Source organism: Amyelois transitella, chromosome 24 (assembly GCF_032362555.1).
Source record: "Amyelois transitella isolate CPQ chromosome 24, ilAmyTran1.1, whole genome shotgun sequence".
Taxonomy (NCBI): Eukaryota; Metazoa; Arthropoda; class Insecta; order Lepidoptera; family Pyralidae; genus Amyelois; species Amyelois transitella.
The window spans coordinates 3,784,361-3,807,416 of record NC_083527.1 but is presented as its reverse complement, the minus strand read 5'-3'; the positions used below and the strand labels follow the sequence as shown (position 1 = coordinate 3,807,416).

At 33.9% G+C, this 23,056-nt stretch overlaps 2 protein-coding genes across 6 annotated transcripts; one reads left to right on the top strand and one right to left on the bottom strand.

Annotated features, from left to right (window-relative positions):
* Nucleotides 1–167: 167 nt before the first annotated feature.
* On the bottom strand, nucleotides 168–8,529 carry LOC106135929 (exosome complex component MTR3). Of its 3 annotated transcripts, XM_013336339.2 has the most exons (5): nucleotides 8,390–8,529; nucleotides 1,983–2,137; nucleotides 1,572–1,689; nucleotides 1,062–1,221; nucleotides 168–721 (listed from the first exon to the last, which is right to left on the bottom strand). In XM_013336339.2, the coding sequence occupies exons 2-5, from the start codon at nucleotides 1,993–1,995 to the stop codon at nucleotides 236–238; spliced, it is 777 nt and encodes a 258-aa protein (XP_013191793.2). In that variant the 5' UTR covers nucleotides 1,996–2,137; nucleotides 8,390–8,529; the 3' UTR covers nucleotides 168–235. The 3 variants fall into 3 exon arrangements, with proteins under 3 accessions (XP_013191793.2, XP_013191791.2, XP_013191792.2); XM_013336337.2 differs by lacking the exon at nucleotides 8,390–8,529 and having other exon boundaries at nucleotides 1,983–2,357; XM_013336338.2 differs by lacking the exon at nucleotides 8,390–8,529 and having other exon boundaries at nucleotides 1,992–2,357.
* LOC106135930 (transmembrane protein 165) lies at nucleotides 2,359–22,399 on the top strand. Of its 3 annotated transcripts, none has more exons than XM_013336342.2 (5): nucleotides 2,359–2,544; nucleotides 4,891–5,012; nucleotides 13,734–14,087; nucleotides 19,175–19,448; nucleotides 20,095–22,399. In XM_013336342.2, the coding sequence occupies exons 2-5, from the start codon at nucleotides 4,899–4,901 to the stop codon at nucleotides 20,163–20,165; spliced, it is 813 nt and encodes a 270-aa protein (XP_013191796.1). In that variant the 5' UTR covers nucleotides 2,359–2,544; nucleotides 4,891–4,898; the 3' UTR covers nucleotides 20,166–22,399. The 3 variants fall into 3 exon arrangements, with proteins under 3 accessions (XP_013191796.1, XP_060807102.1, XP_013191795.2); XM_060951119.1 differs by lacking the exon at nucleotides 2,359–2,544 and adding an exon at nucleotides 2,587–2,604; XM_013336341.2 differs by lacking the exons at nucleotides 2,359–2,544; nucleotides 4,891–5,012 and adding an exon at nucleotides 8,764–8,997.
* Nucleotides 22,400–23,056: the final 657 nt, after the last annotated feature.

Here is a 23,056-nt window from a genome sequence, read left to right as displayed (position 1 = left end):
TGGTATTTTATTTCACATCATGTTTATATTAGTTTATCTCATCACTGTATTGTTATACAGATAACTATATTGACGTAACCTATTTTATTCCTATTTCTATTATTTGCCCATAGATTGTCACATGACCTATTTAAAGGGTTTTATGTAAGAAAAGGAAAATAACTAGATAGTAAAAATATCATAAATTTATTTGCACTTATTGTAAAATTCTAGATTCTAGATGAAACAAAATTCATCATCCAGCATTCAATAATGCTTTCCATTCCTCAAGCTTTGCATTCAGCATTTGTTCTCTCTCCTTTGCCTCTGCTTCTAACACTTCCTGCTGTTGCAGATTTTGCACTACATTCTGAACTAACACTTTTTGAATGTTCGGTACAATTTTCTCACATTCCACCTCCAACAAATCTGTCACTTTCATAACACAATCAACATCCATAGAACCTATTTGTGTAAAATCTGACACTTGTTTGAGTCCTGAAAGCATGGACAATGTAACAACTCCATGATTGATACCACTTGTCTCTGGGCTGGTGATTGCTATATGTTCTTCGGCTTCTGTTGGGTCTACAAATAGTTTATCATCAACAATTGCCACCGAGCAAGCCGTGATGATATCATACATTGGGACTGCAGCATCGGCTAAGGCTAGACCAGCTGCATTTATAGCTGCTGCTAAACATGAGCCATCATGTTCTAGAATATAGATAAATACATCAATCTGAAAAAAAAACTTGAATTAAGTTTGATGATTCAAGACATTACAAAAAGGAAGTTCCATGCCAGAATGAGTAGAAGCCATGGATCTTCTGTTTTGAGTTACCTATGTTAACAATTTACACAAAAAAAATTCATAGGTTCACCTATTACCACGTTCAGTTGTTTCGTGCAGAAAAGAAAATCATCAAAAGGTGCATCTTCTGTAAAGAGTATGTAACTGGCATCAAACCCAAGGGGAAGAAGATAACTTTAAGTAAAAGTTGATCAAAAATAGACACTCTGTACTTAGTGTATAGCATACAAAAGAGAAGCCTTAAAAGCTTGTTACAAAACCTAGTTACCTGGTAATTAGGGAACAGATGTCTACAGACGGTAGGCTCCAGTGCTTGTCTCAAAGACACTGACAGGGCTCTCTCTTCAGCATCCGGGGCGTGCGGACGACGTTTACGAGGACAGGAGAATGGTGCGAATTTCACTTCACAGAATATCTGACCTAACTGGCTGGAATTAAAAAAATGGATGTTTTCTTCATTCTTTTGTTGAATTTCATGAGCTTAAAAAAAACTTGTGAGGTAAGCAAATCAGATAAGAATTTGGTATATTAGTAGTGCACTTATGTTGTGAGAATTTTGGAAAATCTTCTATTAGTGCACCCCAAGATTGCATAAAGCCAGTCATTTACTTTCTTGTTTTATAGTTAGATATATTTAGATTTGGAAAAATAGCATCCAGGTTCATGAGTATAAATGACTTGATATAAAATTCATGTCACTGCCACTTTTATATAGTGAAATATCATGGTATAATAATGTACCAATTATAAGGTAATGCTATGGTATGAAATATCTCACCTGAATTCATTCTGGTGTGGAATCTCTCGGGGATCAAAAACTGAACATATGACTTTGGTTCTTTTCATTTCCACATATGAAGAACCTTTTGCTTGTGACACCATATCTGTTCTTGCAACTGAAAAACAAATTATTTATAAATGGTCACCATACAGCTCTGTGTTAGTAATAGGTAATACAGGTGTATGCCTGCCGCCACGCTAGTGTATACTAGCGTGGCGGGTGCCATGTAACGGGGGCAGGTGCATATAAATCAGGAGTCCTTTGTGTTAGGTAAGATTGTGTTATCTCGCCGTTATTCCCTACCTCAGGCATGACACATAGCCTAGATCTTCTCTTTGGTGTTGGTCGAGGGCGAAATATCGCTCTCGCTACAAAACAAAAAGGGGACTTAATAGAGTCAACACATACAAAACATACACATGCTCCGGGCTTCTTCCAGTGCGCGCCCATCGGTGCGGATTCCTTTTTCATTAATTAATTCTTTAAATGCTTCATCATATGTCTTCAAATACTCCTTTGTATAAAGTTTATAAGAGACACTGTCCTCTGGTCCATTGAATCTTCTGTAATCAAGCGGCATTTTGAATTATAAAATTACATATATATGATTTGAGGTTAGAAGTTTACAAACATTATTTTTGTTTTGCTGACACTGACATTTTTTCTTTCTTGCCAATATCTCATTTTTACATTTTCATTGGACATTGGCCGCCAACACGTAAAAAAAAATATTGTCAATGTCATCTAGACAAAAGACAAACATTTCATACCCGTCAAAAACGCCAAAGAAGACGACAATTCAAGGGTGACTTGATTTGTCGATTTTTTTGTAAATTTTGTTAAAAATGTTTCAGTTTCTTTGTTGCAATAATATTTAAATTTGATTGTAATTTGTTTACTTGCACTTCAGTTAATGAGGAGTTGAGAAGGCTTACTTATTCGTTATTGTGTTTGGCGTGGCAAAAGAAATGTAAGTTGGCCTTTCTCTATACACCGGTGACGTTTCCAAGCATGCATTTTACAAATTGAGGTAGAATAATTGATTACCATCATGAATTACAATTTTAACTATAATTATATGTCAGTAACTATTTTTAGTTATAAGAATACCTTGCAAATCTAGATAAAAAAACATAATTATCAGCAGCAAATGAACTGATTTATTATCATTATCTTTGATTTATCTTATATTCCACTCAAACAATTAAGTCGAGCACATCCAAGTACCTAATTACTTTATTCTCCTGCTGCTACAAGTGAGCAGAATTATAAAAGCAAAAGGAGACAAATCTTGTTGACAATTTTTATAAGTAAGTTACAAACACATTCATAGTTCAATCAAAGCATAAACTTCTATGAATCTCAATTATATTATCTAACCTTCTAACTCAGTAATTCCCAAAGTGGTCTATATCGACCCTTAGGGTCTATGACATCCTGAAGAGGGCCTACATCAGGGGGAAAAAATTGGGGGTCCAAGAAATGAAAGTGAGGGTCCACGATAGTGGATCTCCACACATACACTGATAGTACCTATTTTTTACATCATACTATCTTATAGTTAGTTGCAGGAATAGAAAAGGGTATGTTAAGATGGTTTGGTCATGTGGAGAGGATGAATGAAAGCAGGTTGCCTAAGCAGATATACAAGAGTGGAAAGTGTGTGGAGGGAAAGGTCTAAGTGGGAAGATCTAGACAAACATATCTTGATCAAATTAAGGTAACATCCTGGTAAAGGGACAGGTGAAAAGTACCCGAAACCGCTGAGCTTGCATGAAGAGAGTTATGAATGTGGATGAAGGGAAGGAAGGATGCAGAGATTGTGGAAAGTGGGAAGAGGTAGTCTCTGCCTACCCCTCTGGGAAAGAGACGTGATTTTATGTATGTACTATCTTATAATATCAAAACATATACCTACATATACATTATTTATAAAAGTACTTATGAAGTAAATAAATTATTATATATGTGTATAAAATTGTGTAAGTTGTAGAATACAGGAAATCAATATCAGGTATGTAGGAGGTCTACCCAACACGGAAAAATATGGCAAGGGGTCTACAACACAAAAAATGTTTGGGGAAGTCTGATCTAACTAAATATGTCCTACTAGTCTTGTGACTATTTGCATCTTACCTAATTGAATAAATAGTTGTGTGTTTGTGTATATTCAAAGGATTGCCAAAGCACACAATTAATAACATCATCCATATAGGTCTTATAAAGTTATTCCAATAAGTTCCACTATATCTATGAAAAATCACTTCCATTATATAAAGCATACATACATTCATACATAATAATCATGTCTGTGTACACCCTTGCAGGTAGACAGTGCCAACAGTCTTGAAAATACTGATAGGTCATAATCAGCTGTTTGGCTTACTGACAGAATTGAGTTTCATATAAACTGACAGGTTGCAAGCCTGTCACCTAAAAGAAGAATCTCAAGTTTATAAGCCTATCCCTTAGTCGCCTTTTATGACATCTATGGGAAAGAGATGGATAAGTCATATTCTTTTTTCTATTGGTGCAGTTTTAAACTTAGTAATCATAATAATTTAGTTAGTAATACTGATAATGACAATCATAGAATAGCTTTGTATTAGTCCTATGTATGTTAATTGCTCATTGTGTTGTAAGAGTGGGTTTGTGTTAAGATATGGGATTCCATTGAAAAAATGTAAGTAACCTACTTATATTTTAAACTTTCTAAAGGCATGCCATGTTTACAAATAATGCCAAATGATCTTTATCTAATATATTTAAACAAGCAATTCTTGTATATATAATGAGGATCTCGGAAACGGCTCCAATGATTTTCATGAAAGTTACATATTAGCGATACAGAGCTTTAACGATATAGAGCTTTTCGGCTCAAGGAATTGATTTATCAAGGTCCTAGGTTCGAGAAAAGCTTGGTTCCCAAGATATATAAACATTTTAAAAACAGCATTTTAAGAAACTATATCAGCGCCATCTCTGGTTAACCGAGCAAAGCTCGGTCAACCGGGTACTTATAATTTTAATTAGATTCATAATTATGGTTAAGTTTTTGTTTATAATAACTCTTGTTTCTAGTCAATTCAATCTTAAGTTTTCGGGAATGTAAAGCACATCTTTTTATTTTAGGCGATGGGCTGGCAACCTGTCACTATTTGAATCTCAATTCTATCATTGAGCCTAACGGCTGAACGTGGCCTATCAGTCTTTCAAGACTGCTGGCTCTGTCTACCACGCAAGGGATATAGACGTGACGAGGGATAGGCCTAAGATAAACCTACCTATAATAATATCTATTTGTCTTTGTTATAAGTTGTCAAGATGATAAGAAAAAGGACAGTGTTGGCGGTTGGCGCCTTCGCAGCGACATGGGCCTTCACAACGGCACATCCGCCCGTAGCACTGTCATCATCTTTGCCATCACCCACAGAAGAGGTAAGCAAAAGGTTTTATTTTATAAGTATCATGTATGTTTGTGTTAAAATCTAATGGAAAGTAATCTGGGTTGATACACAGTTACGAAAAATATGTATTGGACAAATCACCCAGAATGAGCTAGCCCGTTCTATATAAATTTGTGTTATGGAGTAGTAAAGTTATTTATTTCGTTGTAATCCATACTTATATTATAATAATTTTTTTGTTTTTAATTTTGTTTATAATTAGCAACTCCCCCAGCTTCGGACTTCGGAAATGCTTTCCATTTATACTTATAAACCATCCTCTTAAATAGCTATTTAACAAAAGGCAACAAAATCTGTGATGTTTTTTAAAAGATCTTATCATATATATGTGTACAGACAGAGGTACACACGCGGGTAGCAACTTCATTTTATACTATGTAGTGATAGTAATAGAATTAACTAATTTTTCACGAAATTTGAATGACATTGAAATTTGATAAAATAGACCTTCAAGAGTTATTACTGGAAATTCCCACGGCAGCAAAGCCCCGCGCAAAGGTACATTAGTCATTTGGATGAAATAATGTAGATAGCTTGGTGAAGATATACATATCTTGGTGAAGTGTATAAAGAGGAAAACCACAGTTGTTTACACTTTAATGTGAATTTACTGCATGCCGCTGTCATCGTCATAATAGGTACTTAGTATTTGTCGTTTTTAGAACTATTAATAATTCTGCACTTGTTTCTCTTATATTGGTAACTTACTTTTACGCAGCTTAACTCGCGTGAATTTAGCGTCATCTACAAAAAGCGACGAATGTAAATTTAACGCCATCTAAGTAATAAAAGAGCGGCGAAATTAGCACTACCTACCTACCTACAAAAATCACGAATAAAACGCCACTTACGAATTTAGCGCTACCTACAAAAGAATACCGGTTTTTCGCAAATCCGAGAACGGGAACTATATTTTTTAGCGGGATGAAACGTACTCTAAGCCCTTCTCCAGACTTAATTATATATAAGTATACGCCGAAGATGACGATGACGCCGACGATGATGAATGATGACGTTGATGGGACAACAAACATAAACTTACTTTCGCATTTATAAGTTGGGATCAACTTAGGTTTATGTTAATTTAAAAAATGCCATCTTAATTATGACAGTTAGCGTGTTGAATTTATAGTAGCGAGTGTCCCACAAATGCTAACGAGTGTCCGATGCTTATTGTTCTTTGACAATCTATCAATTATTGTGGCGAAGTTTGTGACCAATAATTAGTTGCATTGTACTAAGGATAGTTGGCGTCGTGAATAGAATATTGAATCTTTGAACAAAATAGTTTTCAAACCATGAATAAGTGGTCTGCTTATATTTTTGAAGAATATGATTACTGAATGATGATTTGCGTTAAGGAAAACGTGAGGGAACCTGCACATTAGTGAGGCAGCATGTGTGCAAGGAGAGTCTAAATACGCACGGTGGATGGCCAAGATGAACATCCTTGATCAAATCTGGCACTCAGGTCTAGAAGTCACCATAAACGACTTAAGTATTTATTCGTGTCTAGTAGAAGGATGTTGGCTACTTACGAGTTTTTCTCCGGGAAAGAGACGTAATTATTATACATGATACATGTAAGACTAAGTATATTTTTACAATACAGTTATATATTATGTTCTATGGTCGGTATGATTTTTTTTAACCATACTAATATAACGAATAAACTAAAAACTAGGTACTGTACCGATTTTAATAAAATTTGGTACACAGATAGAATAGACTTTTAGGAATAACAAAAAGGTACTACAGGCTACACAGTTCTTCATTAAATTCCCAGGGGAGCGAAAAAAACCGCGTAAAAGCTGGTAATAAATGAAATTATAGCACACGCTAGCTGTTCTAAAAATAAATCCATTGACCTCAAATCGAAGCCATAAAGTCTACTAGGACTACGAAAGGCGTAGGCGCAGCAGTTATACCTGAATGCCCAATTAAGTAATCCGCATATAGCTCATTCATTATCTATCTTACACATATCTCATTAAAGTTCATTTTAAACGAACTTTTCATAGCAGCTGTGAATTATTACTGCCTTCGGCCGCTAGTTTGCCCTGAATCAGTGGCGCTAAACCTTTTATAGACAAAATTAGAAAATTTAGTTTCTATGCTGGTTTCGTAGTGAAAAAAAACCATAGTTTGTACAAGCTTAAGCATTTTTCTTTTTAGGCAATTGGTTAACGTCTATTACTGAATCTCAATTTCATAAGTGATGCAGCTAAACGTGTCCTTTAAGTACCGTGATTCGTGGCTTTGGTCACCCCGTGAGCAATTAAGATGTGACATTGATACCTACTGTATATTGGAAAGTTAAGGCCTTTTAAAAGCACATACACATATTGTTTTCTCTATAGTAAAAAGACTTATGTAATGATTAAATAACGTACATATATGCAATCATATAATCACGTCTATATCCCTTGCGGGGCAGACAGCAAACAGTCTCGAAAAGATGGGCCACGATCAGCCGTTCGGCTTAATGATAGAATTGAGATTAAATAAAAAGATGCAAAAATATGTAAAGCTTAATATAATGACTTGTTTTGCAAACAACCGACAACATGCAGTCTATTCGTCTACTGAATAATTAAGTATTCAAATAATATCGCTTATGTAGAACCTGTTGCGTATACATATATCTGTACTTTCAAAAAGGCAAGAAACGTATTTAGCTGATAATACATTACATTGCACATAAATATTTGAATTTCCCATACAAGTAATGCCGCCTTACGCAAGTCCTTTTTCGGTAATTCTACGAAGGACAATAATGAACTGTTTTATTCAGAAAATGAGAATGTGTTTTATATCTTCTAATGGAATAAAATGATGATTTGAAAATGATAATGTTGAAATTTAAAATTTTCAAAATATATATATTTTTTTAAAGTTGTAGCAAAAGAAATTTGTTTTCTTTGCACTACTGTTGCGTTGATACAGTTGTTTACACCGAACATATCTCATTATTATCTGGTAATAAAGATTATTTTAAGCGTGTACAGTAAAACAATTTAGGTTCTTAAGGTACTGAACAAGTTTTATAAAAAAATACAATTGTAAATAGACTTTTTAATTTTACTTGGAATGTTATACTATTAGGGTATTCCAAAACTAGACATTGTGATAACATTTCAAACTGCATTTGTTGTTTATTTCCAAAAATACAGAATAATAATTGAAGGAAAGAATAACAAAACATGAGGCTAATTGTCACATTATGTACCAACTCATTATCTTTCCCTTTAAAAAAATGTGAAAGTCATAAATTTTTTTCTTATATCATCTCTTCCAGATCTAATAAAATATGTCTATTTTTATAAGCATTAAGAAACTACTACTTACGTCAATGGTTTATTTTTTGGCACCAATTCAACTTTTTTTCTTCTAAAACTGTACAGTGCGTACTGGCAGCTAATAACTCATTTATTCCTCAAGTTATCCTCGAAAAGGTGTTTTAAAGTAGTCACTTCGTGTATCGCACTGCGCTTGGTCGCGTCTTATCATCGTAATATACAAAAAGAACTGGGTTTGTTCTTGTTGCTACGTTTACCAGTAATATTAAATATTATCTGATTCTTGAATGATAAATATATCAGTATAAAATACCTCTCTCATTGTGAAGCATGTAGGCGACAGTGTTTTCCTTTGGCGCGCACTGGCCAGTTGTTTTACTTTTTAATTATTCATGTGACAAGTGTTGTGTTTACTTTTTAAATATGAATGTGACTGATGTGATGGGGCTTATGCTGCCAAGTACTACGATTTTACCAACAACAATGCTAATGTCCGATAGCAGTACTTTACTGCCCGAGGCCACAATGCTGTTAAAGTCTTCGCCTTTGTTAGATGAAACAACTGGTGCCTTTTTCTTGGATACAACTACAGATTTTCCGGGAACTACAACGGAGTCACCTGATTTTCGAACATGGTTAACGGATATTGTTTTAAAGGTCAGTGTTACACTTGAACCATTCCGATTTGTACTTTGAGAAAATATATTTTCTCTCGAAATTAATTGTTTTTATTTATTTTATACATGCGAAAATATTTCTTTTTTGGCATGAATTTGAATATTATCCACAAATCCCTTGGTTTTGAATTTATTGAGGTTTGATAAAAACATATTGAAGAATAAAGGCTATTAAGCCAAATATAAATTCAACAAAGAATCTTAAATCTTTTAAATCATATTTTGTTTTAAGTGCCAAAACAATAAATAACCTATTTGCATCATTTTATGTTTTTAAATAAATGAATTATATTCTTCTACGGTTTGTGGGATTTTAATTAAATTTCTACACAGAGTACGTTGACTTGACACAGAATATTAAGTTGCGATAAATATCGATAGTATATTAAGGCCATTCATTGATACTGCAACAAGTTAAGGCATAACGCATAACATTAATAATTTATACTATATCGGTAAGTTAGATACGACAGTTGGTAAGTCGCGTGGCCTTAAGATGTTATAGTTTAACATAAAATATCTTTTTTTATATTTAATCATCTGTCATATTTTTATAAATATAAATATAAATTTTATGTACTATTTGTACTATTAAAAATAATTGTAAACATGTATTTTTATAATACTTATTAAGTTTGCCAAGAAAGTAACGGAACAGAAAATATAGATTTTTTAATATACATACAGTATTGTATTATTACCACTTACCAGTATTAATATTGATTGTAGATAAGAAGAGATCCCACATCAGAAGATGTTCCCACTCATTATTATAATATCTATACTTACTAAATGTGTTTATAATGTTTTTTCACAAAAAACGACTGATTCTATTTTGATTATACTGATCACATTTGACACAGAGACGGACAGGGTATAGCCAAATAGTTTTTTTGGAAGCTAAGTAGTGTTATAATAAGTACTCAATACAGGATATGTAAAATTTTATTGTTTTTATGCATGTAAAAATTACAATGATTGGGTGAGGTCATAATGACTTTTGTGGCTCAGGGAAGAACCTGTATCGTTTATTTGCGGTCGCCAGTTTTATTTTTAGAACTAAAAAATCGACCGGTGGTATATATTAATGAAAAGTTAATGTTATAGAAATAGCAAAGTTAAACCGGATGATCATAGAAAGGTGTTATTAACTTAAAGCTGGCAAATAATCTATTTTCCATGTAAACTTCTTAAAATATTGTAAGCGATGCGCTTGCAACCTGTAACTTTTTGAATTTCGATTACATCTCTCTCTCTCACCTATGCGTATTCCCAGTTGCTTCCACCCTTCACCACAATGCTATAGAAAAAGCAAAGTTAAAACCGCATGATCATAGAAAGGTGTTATTAACTTATAGCTCTTATATTCTTCTCTAAATTCTTTTTTCAATGTAAACTTCTTGTAGGTGATGCGCTTGCAACCTGTAACTATTTGAATTTCGATTACATCTCTCTCTCTCTCTCTCTCTCTCTCTCTCACACACACCTTTGCGTATTCCCAGTTGCTTCCACCCTTCACCAGAATGCTTCAAGGCCTGGGGTTCGATTTCCGACATTTTTCCTTCCACCTTCTCCGGTTTTCAGCGTGTTCAGTTTTAAGACCATTGGCACGTACATATATCATGTTTCGCGGACTTTTCAAGCCAGGACCACTTCGGCCTCCCCTTCTACCTGGACCCGGCGGATGCGACATACCCAGATCAGTTCCCCAAATAGTCGGCGTCGAATTTAAATTCCAATTTTAAGTCGTAAAGCTGTACGTGTCCTTTCAGTATTTTCATGGCTGTTGGCTCTTTCTAACCAGCAAGGGTACCCCTTGACGTGATAAGATGTATATATGTATGTATGTAAGCTTTATAAAGGCGATACCGATATTCGTCTGCTAATACATTTATTTGGTGTAGTAAAAATAGATGAGTGTAGGTATATACTTGTATTGTAGCATACAAGCGAAACGCCCCGGCTTCTTACAGGTGCAATGCTGATGTTTGGTTTATACATTCATACATATATTCACATCTATATGATGATGTTAAAAGAACCCGCAGCCAAATACTTTAGTTTTAAAGATTTTACATGATACATAAGGACAGACAGCGTATAGCGGCTTTGTTTTATACTATTCAGTGATAAAATAAGTGATATTGATTGAAATGCTCATCGCTAAGGTAAACCGTGTATTATGCAACAATGTAACAAGAATATTAGCATTTTCTGCGACGCGTGACATGACCGTGTAATATTATCTATTCAGGTTACGCTTTCTGCGAAGATCTTTAGAGTATTTAAGTACCTACTCATAAAAGAGAACTATTTATTACATTTGTTTTGTAATGTATGTAAGTACTTACAGATGTAAATTCTAATTTCTACAAAAAAAGATAGGTGCAAAAGCGTCATCATTTGTGGTCTTCATATTTGAAGAATGTTATTATAATTATAATTTTTTCTCTAATAATAGTGGTCTCAGATCATTGTTATATTGTTTTTTATTTTTGTCACAGTTAGTGGTTGTTTTTGTGGTTTGTGGTCAGATTCAATGACATGTAGTTATATCTAAAATTAAAAATATGATTTATTTTTTGTAAATATCTAAACGACATATTAATATTTGTTCTTTAAATATTTTAAGTGCCGTGTGGTTCCCGGCACCAATACAAAAAAGAATAGGACTACTCCATCTCTTTCCCATGGATGTCGTAAAAGGCGACTAAGGGATAGGCTTACAAACTTGGGATTCTTTTTTAGGCGATGGGCTAGCAACCTGTCACTATTTGAATCTCAATTATATCATTAAGCCAAATAGCTGAATGTGGCCATTCAATCTTTTCAAGACTGTTGGCTCTGTCTACCCCGCAAGGGATAGACGTGACCATATGTAGGTATATATGTATGTAATATTTTAATCATCCCACCACGGTCACTTTCTTAAACAGTATGATATTAAATTATCCCTATACTACACAAATAGCACAAAGCAGCGATAACACGAAGTATTTTATGTTTCAAAATTAAACCTACCTACCTACCTAATATTTATAGAATTAACCGCGCAAATATTTGACATGCTTCTGGCGTAACAAACAATACAGTAACTACACCTGCAAAAGACCAACAACTTTAGAAATATTTGCTATGAAAAATATAATATAATAGACTTTTGCAACTGTTGAATAAATACATCCTACTACTATTATAAAGGCGAAAGTTTGTATGGATGTATGGATGTTTGTTACTCTTTCACGCAAAAACTACTGAACCGATTACCATGAAATTTGGTATGTAGGTAGCTGAAGACCCAGAATAACACATAGGCTACTTTTTATCCCAGAGTTCCCGTGGGATTGATAGGGTTTCAATGCGGACGAAGTCGCGGGCGGCCTCTAGTTTACCATATTTTTTTTGAAAACAGATTTATAATAACACTGCATTGCGATACCCATCAAAAACTTACACGAAGTAACGAGTTTTTAGTGACACACATTTAAAGTTAGAATATTATACAAATGAATGATTGATTTATTGAACAATCCTGCAGTGAGATAGGCCTGGATTTTTAATTTCTGTAATCCTACTAATATCACTACATAGTATAAAACAAAGTCGCTATTTTAGTCTGTTTGTCTGTATGCTTAAATCTTTAAAATTACGCAACGGATTTTGATGCGGTTTTTTGTAACAGGTAGAGTGATTCAAGAGGAAGGTTTTTATGTATTTTGATAAATGAACATATTGATTTTTCCGAATTTTGCACCCGTGCGAAGCCGGGGCGGTTCGCTAGTTAGGTATAAATGCGCAAGTTTGTGAGTATGTCAGGATGTTAGTATGGATGTTTGTTTCACGCAAATACTACTGAACGGATTACGATGAAATTTGGTTTGTGGGTAGCTAAAGACCCAGAATAACACATAGGCTACTTTTTATCCCAGAGTTCCCACGGGATTGATAGGGTTTCCATGCGGACGAAGTCGCGGGCGGCCTCTAGTATAGATATATTTAAGTGACGGTGATGTCCATGAGATTCCCAGAATAGAAAAAGATTTATTGCAAGTGTAAAAGAAGCGGTAGATAAACTATATATACGGTATACAAACTACCCGTCAAACTATAAGTATGCCAAATAAATAATTAAGCATCAAGAAACAAAAAGTATAATTCTTCAAATACACGTGCTGATCATAGAAACACGAACAGTTTACACAAGAATATAATAATCAAAGATAAAACATTCAAATTAACTCGTCTACACCACTCAGACAATACACATTATGTAATTCAGTTCAGACAACATTGTTATGTGAAACTTGATACAACAAATAAAGGAAAGGTGTTCATACTCTTGATCCGCACTCATCAACAGTATAAAAATTTTACGTGCGAAAAATACGAGTATTGTCATTGAAAGTCAAGATTACAAAAAAACAATGAAACATCAGTCATAAGTTGACTGATGTTTCGGAAACTTTATATTCTTGATCTGTTAACTTGAGATGTACAAATCTTACTTCAATTATAAAATTACTTAAATTTGAACGAGATCGCGTGGCTAGCGTTGGAAATGTTGATCAAAAACAAATTGCAATATCTAAAAAAGCAGTTTAGTCGCTCATAAAGTCCACAATATAGGTAAATATTGTGCACGATATCTGTATTTAAATCTGCGAATTCTAAAATGTCATTCTAAAAACCTTAAATATTCGTCTCCTTCTATTTCAGCGTACAGCGATCCAACGCAGCTTCTGGCAAGGTTTCCTCGCATCTCTCTCCGTCGTCATCGTCTCAGAATTAGGAGATAAGACCTTCTTTATTGCAGCCATCATGGCAATGAAGCATCCTCGTGTTATAGTCTTCGCGGGTGCCATATCAGCTCTAGTCTTCATGACCATACTATCAGCAGCTTTTGGGTGGATAGCGACAGTTATACCCAGAGTGTACACGTACTATATAAGTGCTGCATTGTTTGCTATATTTGGACTGAAGATGTTGAGAGATGGCTGGAAAATGGATCCCAATGAAGGACAAGAGGAGTTGGAAGAAGTACAGAGCGAGCTAAAAAGAAGAGAGGATCAGGTTAGTGATGTTAAAGCTTTTATAGGGTTTGGTAGTTTGGCTGTTTGGTGATGGAATACAAGCATGGATTCAGATTATTGTGATAAAAAAAGGAAGTTTGAAAACCGATTGAGAAAATTCCAGTACTTAGTACATAATTCTGTCAGCGTCAATAGTGTTTTTATGGGAATGTACGGCCCAGACGCCAAAAATATTAGGATCATATAAAAATTGTCTGTTTTTATTTCGGATGTTCGACGTCATTAAAACTTGTATCTAAGCCAAACTTCAACAGTCCATTCATTATAGGTGTATGACTAATGAAAGGTTATTTAGTAATTCTAAAAATGTACCAAGTGTTGCGGAAATATCTGAATTCATGCTTTAAAATACCAATTGCTTTATGCAGAAATAAAATATTCGTAATAATGCGTTTGTCAAGTGATGAGGTTGCGTTGCATTACTAATATTTGTCTCATTATTAAGGGTGGTGTTCATGATTTTAATTTAACAGTTTGTTTTCTGAACTTAAAGCTCAATCAAAGTTAACCTCGATACTAACATCAAATTCCCTTCCCCTTTTACTTATAAATGTTATCATTTTATACAATATTAAGTCTTCAATTTAGCAAGAGACGACCAGTCTATTATGACTCTTTTGTAGTTAACATTTTCTTTTTCAATTGAAAAAGTCTTAAATGCTGAATTAGCATCAGCTTAGCTAAGTGCGACAGCCTTGTTAGGTTTTGACAGGAAAAGAACAAGGTCTATTACTAGATATTTTCCGGTGTTATTTTTATGCACGGTAGAGTTTTCGCGGTCATTTGATAGTTTCATTTAAATTATTAAATTACTTTATATATCACTTTATTTATAAAAATAAGTTTTTAAATGTACCATTTCATCCAAAGTCTCTTTGTTAACATTCTTCAGATTTAAAGTCTACCGTACGTATAATTTTTTTTAGGATCTTACAATATACATGTCTCTGGAAGATCTCGTTCTATGTAATGTTTTTGTTATAAATCTGATTACAATATCTATCAAGTACCCGGTCCTATCTTGTGATTAAAGAGTTTGATTTATTATCAATAATACCGAAAGATGTTGTGATTTGCATTGTCATATCAACAAATATTGTGAATTTTTCCTACATGCAATTGAAAATCCACCATGACATCGCTGTTGTCGAGCAAAAATATGGTTACATACATTAATATAAGCACGTCTATATCCCTTGCAGGGTGGACAGAGCCAACAGTGTTGAAAATACTGAAAGGCCACTTTCAGCTGTATGGTTTAATATTAGAATTGAGATTCAAATAGTGACAGGTTGCTAGCTGAGTCGCCTTTTACGACATCCATGGGAAAGAGAGAGTGGTCCTTTTCTAAAGTGCCATGAACCACAAGTTGCTTCTTTTTCTAAAGACCTTTATTTTATAGAGCATTAGGTTTGACACTGAAATCCATGTACCTTAATTCTGTTTTAGTTTCTGTTCATATAAAGCGAAATTTTAATGTAGCATAGTTTGAATTAACATATTGTAGCATAAAAAACTAAAAGTTATTTAAAAAAGAAAAGCATAAACACCGATAGTCCATATTTTTGGTTAAACAAGACGCTATTCGCTATCTAATAATTATTTTTCCATGAATAATTTATTGATAAAAATAAATACTTATGTATTTACTTTAAAAATAATCATCCTTATGTTATTTTAGTAATAATCACAAATATGTAGTTATTTATATATCAGGGATTTTTAAACCAAGTGAGAGGGCCTTGTATTACTAATTGATAGTAGTAGGTATTGAGAGATGTGTGTTTAATAAAATTATTATTTTTCTTAGATAAGATAATATATTTCGGTCATGTTTTATTTATTTTCCTTTAGATACAGCTGTACAAATGTTGAATTCCTTTTTAGTTTTGAATTTAGAATTTTTAACAGTAAAAAGGGAAGGGGGTTTTCGCATTTTTAACTCACCCTTTCAAAGTTGCCAGTAACATTTAAAAATTAAAAGTACCTATAGAGTGTGGTACTATACAGGAAGCTGCAAAAGAGCAGACGAAGTCTCCCACTTCGGGGTCCCCCACGTCTGAGTGTCGAAGCCCTGGGTCCGCGCACACCCCACAAAGCAATGGTCCTGGGACCCCAGAAGAGCCCCAAGCGGGTCCCTCCACGCGATCAGAACCGCTGAGGGTGATCTTAAGAAATTATGCCTGGCAGTACGAATGACACCTTAGTTTTTTTTCTTTTAGCCTTTTTATTTTTTAAGCTCCATCACGCACAGACATCGCATTACGCTGAAAAAGGCTTCTCGATGGCTTCCATAGTTATTTAAAGTGCAAAGGAATTCAGCATTTGAATAAACTTGTGCTTTTAACGATAGCTAGTACCAGAATTGTTTGTTAATTTTGTTAGAATTTTATTTAGACGGAAAATGTAAGAGCAAAATTTTCACAACAAATTAATTTCTGGTAGAGCTTTTACACGCTTGTTTGTTATGATCATGCCTTCATAACCATATTTTTTAAGTATTAATTATTCTTCCGGAGGTTTTTGTACTCATCAGTATGAACTACTTTCTAGACCTGGTGCATTTAAAAAAAGAACTGATTTAACTGAGATTATTGATGTTACAGTAGGTATAATGTGAATTTAGGAAAGTTCTTTGTACTAATGTGTACACTGATCTCCATAAGCTTATTTTTTTGTTAGAATCCTTTATCTCTCTTATGATAGAAACAAAGTATAGTGAATCTTGTTAATATAAAGTAAACTGTAATTATTTATTTTTCAATTTGGTTATTCAATCAAAATCATCGATACCATAAATTTTCGTTCGTAAGTGGTGGCTTATATATAGCTTTTTAGTGGAAATTATATAAAGATAGTAAGAAAGTATAGTTAAAATATTTTTGGGCATCAAATATGAGTCCTAAATTCTACAGTTATAGCGTTCAAATTAAATTGTCTTAAAAAGTTAAAACAGGATAATAAAAATAATCACTGCTATTTTTATTATCCTGTTTTGATAACTATCGAGCCTTAAGTAATGCATGGATTACCCCACACGTAAAATACAAAGAAAATCTTGTGAAAGAAAATATGAACTTGGTTGATGAAATGTATGTCAGATACCTATGTTTATTAATGACAGTCATACATATCTATACAATTGGACTAAGTTAACAAAGACATGATGACTCAGTACTCGGTGTAATCATTTAAAGAGTCCTTTCTTATCAGACATGGCATGCATGACGAACGGGCCCGAGTTATACATACATATAATAAAACTGTAATGGACCGGTGTCTGTACTTAGAAGGTATTGCCAAAAACAAAAACTCATGACATGGGGGATCTACTTAAATATAACCAACGGAAACAAAAAAATTGTTTTTTGTCTTTTTACGGCCTTTGTGGTAGTGCGCTTGTCTGCGACACCGGAAGTCCCGGGTTCGAATCTCGGTCAGGGCATGATGAGATAAGAACTTTTTCTGATTGGTCTGGGTATTGGATGTTTATCTATATAAGTATTTATTATAAAATATAGTATCGTTGAGTTAGTATCTCGTAACACAAGTCGCGAACTTACTTCGAGGCTAACTCAATCAGTGTAATTTGTGCCGTATATATTTATTTATTTATATCTAACTATATATTTGTGCACGCATCACGAGAAAATTATAGGACTGCGGGGCTTACATGGCACGTGCGACGCCGTTTTCATCGCGCGGAAAATTATCGCTGTTTCACTTTTTATTATGGAATGCGGTTTTCGTAGATCCATTTGTCTTTGTCTAACTTAAAATCTGCTAGGTATATCCTACTACTATTATAAAGTCGAAAGTTTGTATGGATGTATGGATGTTTGTTACTCTTTCACGCAAAAACTACTGAACCGATTACCATGAAATTTGGTATGTAGGTAGCTGAAGACCCAGAATAACACATAGGCTACTTTTTATCCCAGAGTTCCCGCGGGATTGATAGGGTTTCCATGCGGACGAAGTCGCGGGCGGCCTCTAGTCCTACTACTATTATAAAGGCGAAAGTTTGTATGGATGTTTGTTACTCTTTCACGCAAAAACTACTGAACCGATTACCATGAAATTTGGTATGTAGGTAGCTGAAGACCCAGAATAACACATAGGCTACTTTTTATCCCAGAGTTCCCGCGGGATTGATAGGGTTTCCATGCGGACGAAGTCGCGGGCGGCCTCTAGTCCTACTACTATTATAAAGGCGAAAGTTTGTATGGATGTTTGTTACTCTTTCACGCAAAAACTACTGAACCGATTACCATGAAATTTGGTATGTAGGTAGCTGAAGACCCAGAATAACACATAGGCTACTTTTTATCCCAGAGTTCCCGCGGGATTGATAGGGTTTCCATGCGGACGAAGTCGCGGGCGGCCTCTAGTAAAAATATAAAAATTCCTCCCCCCGCCACTCCGCTCAATACTGGGGACCAACTTTTAGATTGTCAGTGAACTATTGGACACACATTGTACCAACGAAAGATGTAGGGATTGTGGCAAGTGAAAAGATGAAGACTCTGCCTAGCCCTCCGGGAAAGAGGCGGGATTATTTGTGTAATTGTAAGGGGGAATCTTGACCTGAATTTTTGCCACACAAATTACATAAAATCGTATCACAGATTTACAAGGAAAATAGCCTAAATAGGGTGCATCGTGCATTACTCACGGGGGCTTTTTTATGGCATTACAGTTGCATACCTAAGCATGTCTTATTTTATCAGAATCTAGTTCTTTTGTCGCTTTTAAATGTTATATTTTGTAGTAGTATTTGGTATGTTATAAGTATATTTAATAAATTTTCCACCAGTAAGCTGCAATGTAATTTTATTAGCAAAGCTTCAATGAACCTGTATAAATGAAATAAATCGCAGACTTAAAGATAGATAGAGCGGCTATTGGAATGAAATAAAATTTCTATTCTTTAATCGAATAAAAAAATAACTATATGGTTGCAAAGTATATCTTCTTGTCATTATTTTCAATCAAAATCACTAACACTTGTCATAAGAGTTGCATAAAAACTAAAAACAATTTAAACAATTGTTACTATGATTGCAGGAAGAAAAAGAAGAGACGCTAGACATGTTAGAACAAGGTCAAGTTGAGAACCGACGGCGCAAACGCAACGCGATCATAAAAGTGTTGCTTCAAGCGGCAACGCTCACATTTCTCGCCGAGTGGGGGGACCGTTCGCAGCTAGCCACCGTGGTGTTGGCGACGAGAGAGGACGCGGTGGGGGTGGTGGTGGGCGGGTCGCTGGGTCACGCGCTGTGCACCGGCTTGGCTGTGATTGGTGGACGGATGGTGGCGCAGAAGATTTCTGTCAGGACTGGTGAGTGTTTATTTTTATGGTATAATTTTCTTACATACATATACATACATTCATAAAATCACGTCTATATCCCTTGCGGGGTAGACAGAGCCAACGGTCTTGAAAATACTGATGGGCGACGTCAAGCTATTTGGCTTTAAGATCGAATTGAGATTCAAATAGTGACAGGTAGCTAGCCCAGCGCCTAAAAGAAGAATCCCTACCCCTTAGTCGCCTTTTACGACGTCCATGGGAGAGAGATGGAGTGGTCCTATTCCTTTTTCTATTGGTGCCGGGAACTACACGGCACAATATATATTAATTGGAAAAAGATTTTCTGGATGTTCTTAAGTCTTGCACAAAGCGATGTAAAGTGAGTGACCTATTTTAAGTCATAAGTTCTATGATTGGTTTCCATTTTTATTCCATCTTCTTAACATAAGACCTAGCTAATTTAATGATTTGTACAGTAAGAAACTGATACGTTTTGTGTGAGATATATTTATTAAGCGAAAGAAAACTTGCTGATAGTTAACAGTCTTGAGAGTTAATTCTTGACAAGTCATGGGCTTAACGTAATATTAAAAAAAAATAAATAATAAATGTTCCCGGTGTTCTTTACAGTGTTGCTAAAAATTAAAAGGAATAAATATTCTCTCTTCCACAGTTACGATAATCGGTGGTATAGTGTTCCTGTTTTTCGCTGTAAGTGCACTATTTATTGGCCCCGGACTATAGGCCACTATGTGACATATTGTGTAAGTGACCATATGTATAATGTACATTGTTATAGCTTAGTAAATGTGTATTGTAAGGTGCCTCAAAAAAGAAACAAGAGTTGATGATGTTCAGAAATTGACCAATCAATTGAGATTTTTCAACGGACAGACGCTTGTGATTGGTCAATTTGAAATAACTGATTATGTGAGACGCTTTTGAATTTGTAAAAACTGTTGTTATTGGATAAATCATGTTTTAATGAGACACAAGACGTTTTGTTAGGTTGGATGACAGATTATATTATATCTCAGATGAGTGTGATGTTCTTCTTCTGTGGCGCGCATGGCACTTTATTATGACGTGAAAAGGGACAACGATAGTTTATCGCTACAATCGGAAAATTTATCCATCACTATCACTACATATTATAAAGTCCCTATAGCCTATAGCTATAGCTATTTAATTTGTTTGTATATGCGCTAATCTCGGAAAATTGTGGAAGGATTTAGTTCCTGTATGAAATGTTGGAATGAGTGTTTTCTGAGGAAGGTTTTTATCTATAAATGGTACCCGAAGACGGGACTAGGTTTGCTAGTTATTTATAAATAAAAATTGACAAAAATGGCTATCGTGCTTTCGTCGTATGTGTTACAGTTTGAACTAGAGATAACTATCAACCATATTTAAAGAGCAGTGGGTGTGTTGATGAAAGTTGACGTATGTATCTTATGTTCTTTCTCTTTCTTTCATTTAGGTTAACCTCAAATATAGAAAGAAAGGGGAGATATGCCTTGTTAACGTTCGTGTATCAAAACCGCTTTACATGTGGGTTTTTACCAAAAGATAAAATAAATATTTAGAATATTTTCTTGTTTATGATATATATGTATGTTATAAAGTGTCCATGCAGTTAAGTAGCTAGCTTATGATAAATAACACAAGTGGGATCAGTGACATCAATATGATATGGCATTTTGACTTCGTTCGATTGGATTCTTAGATAGAAGAATGTTACGATATAATGCAAGAAACCTAAAATATGTATAATTGTGTTTGCTTTTGCAAGTAAATAAATAAATGCAAAAGAAAATCTTCTAAATGTGTAAGGATCACAAAATGTTGGGAATTTCATTATGATTCCTTTTTTATTTATCAATTTGGGATGCAGACGGCGGTCAATAGCAAATCTTTCATTAAAAAAAATTTGTTCAATTTTGGTTGAAACCATAGAATTCAGAATAACACAGTAAACGTGGTAAATATTTACTGGTGGTTTGACAGGTCTAGCCGTAATTACTGCTACACGTTTGATAACAGGTCTGCAGGTAAGATTGCGTGCGGTAAAAGCCAAATTTCTTTTCGTAGTATAAGGCATTTTTACTGCCTTATATTATGCCGTTTTTATTAAAGTAATTAGTGAAATAATTAAGACTAATTCTAAACAAAACTAAGAACGAACAACACATTGTTTATTTGTCTGAATGAAATGCACTTCACCGTTGCCACAGAGTGAATCAGAATCTAGAATCGTCACAAAAAAATTTGAGATAAAGCCGATTCAGTTCAAAGAGTTTGATAAATATTTATTTGCCTAAAGGATTACTGTTATCTTGCTGTGTCTGTGTTTAATAAAAAAAAAAAGAGATCCAGTGAATATAATTGTTATTAAAGAAATGAATTCGTATAGTTTTTGCTAGAAATTTTAGTAGGCTCAGTGTAAAGAAAAACTATTTAAAGTACGAAAATAATCAGTATTTTCAAGACTTTTGGCTGTCTACCCCGCAAGGCATATAGACGAGATTATATGAATTTATGTATGTATGAAAATACACAGAATATAAATTAAAAAGATCATATAGGAATTTGAAACGGTGAATAAGTTTGTATATCAATCATTTACACTGAATCTTAATGATTTCGTTCATTTCTAGAGCGTGATAGGCTCGTCGACACTAGGGAAAGCCATTCAGTCTCTATTTTTAACAATTTTTATCTAGTTGACAAAGAGATCATGCAACTAAATATAATTCACCGATTATATTTTTATTTCCTAACACAGTACTTGCTATTCAATAATAGTAAGATCATTAGTTTCGAGAACGAATAATGATTTTTTGTATAGCTTTTTCGTCAAATCATTATTCGCAGCACTTAGAACAATTAATTATTTTTTATTGTAAAACATAAGATTGGTACTTATCCATGTGTTTCCGTTAGATATAGAAAAAAATACAGACTAAAGCACTTAGCCGCTTAAAATTATTACAATATTGGAAAATAGAGAAGACAGCAAACCAATAAATTAAGATGAAATTTTTATAATTACTTAGAAATAATTTTTTAACATGTAGGTATATCCTTGTTATGGCTAACTTATAAATCCGAGAAGAAGAATATAGAAATGAATACACGTTAAATCTTCTGTGACTGTGATAAACACATTTCATTGTAAAATTTGATTCTTTGTTGTGTGCTAGAAAATAAAAAAATTAGAAAAAAATATGTAAATTTAATCTATAAAATAAAAATTCTCGCCACACAACGAAGTATCGACACGGAACTGACTTATCTCTTGAACTTGAGTGCTGTTAAAAATGGCAGTCAGCGTTTAAAAAAAATTGTTCTGTACTTCACCGAATGGAAATTAATATCCTTTTCCATAAACGTAACTTTCTAGGTTATGCTCTGTAAACGCTATTTCCAGTGCTTATTATTATTTGATTTTTAAGAGCATTCATAATATAATTTAATAATAATATATTTCTTCATAAGTCTTTAAATTAAAGGATCTTGATAAATGCCTGGTAAACGAATTATAAAACTGAATAATGGTTCTAAAGAACTTGATTCATGTGTGTATATATTTTTAATTTTAATATTAATTGGTAGAAATTTTATATAAATTATAA

Coding starts and splice junctions, on each gene's coding strand:
- LOC106135929 (XM_013336337.2), bottom strand. CDS start 2,154: ATGCCGCTTGATTACAGAAGATTCAATGGACCAGAGGACAGTGTCTCT. Junction 1,690..1,982: donor CCGGAGCATGTGTATGTTTT/GTATGTGTTGAC, acceptor TTTGTTTTTCAG/TTGCAAGAACAGATATGGTG. Junction 722..1,061: donor ATCTGTTCCCTAATTACCAG/GTAACTAGGTTT, acceptor TTTTTTTTTCAG/ATTGATGTATTTATCTATAT.
- LOC106135930 (XM_013336341.2), top strand. CDS start 8,764: ATGAATGTGACTGATGTGATGGGGCTTATGCTGCCAAGTACTACGATT. Junction 14,088..19,174: donor TAAAAAGAAGAGAGGATCAG/GTTAGTGATGTT, acceptor CTATGATTGCAG/GAAGAAAAAGAAGAGACGCT. Junction 19,449..20,094: donor GAAGATTTCTGTCAGGACTG/GTGAGTGTTTAT, acceptor TCTCTTCCACAG/TTACGATAATCGGTGGTATA.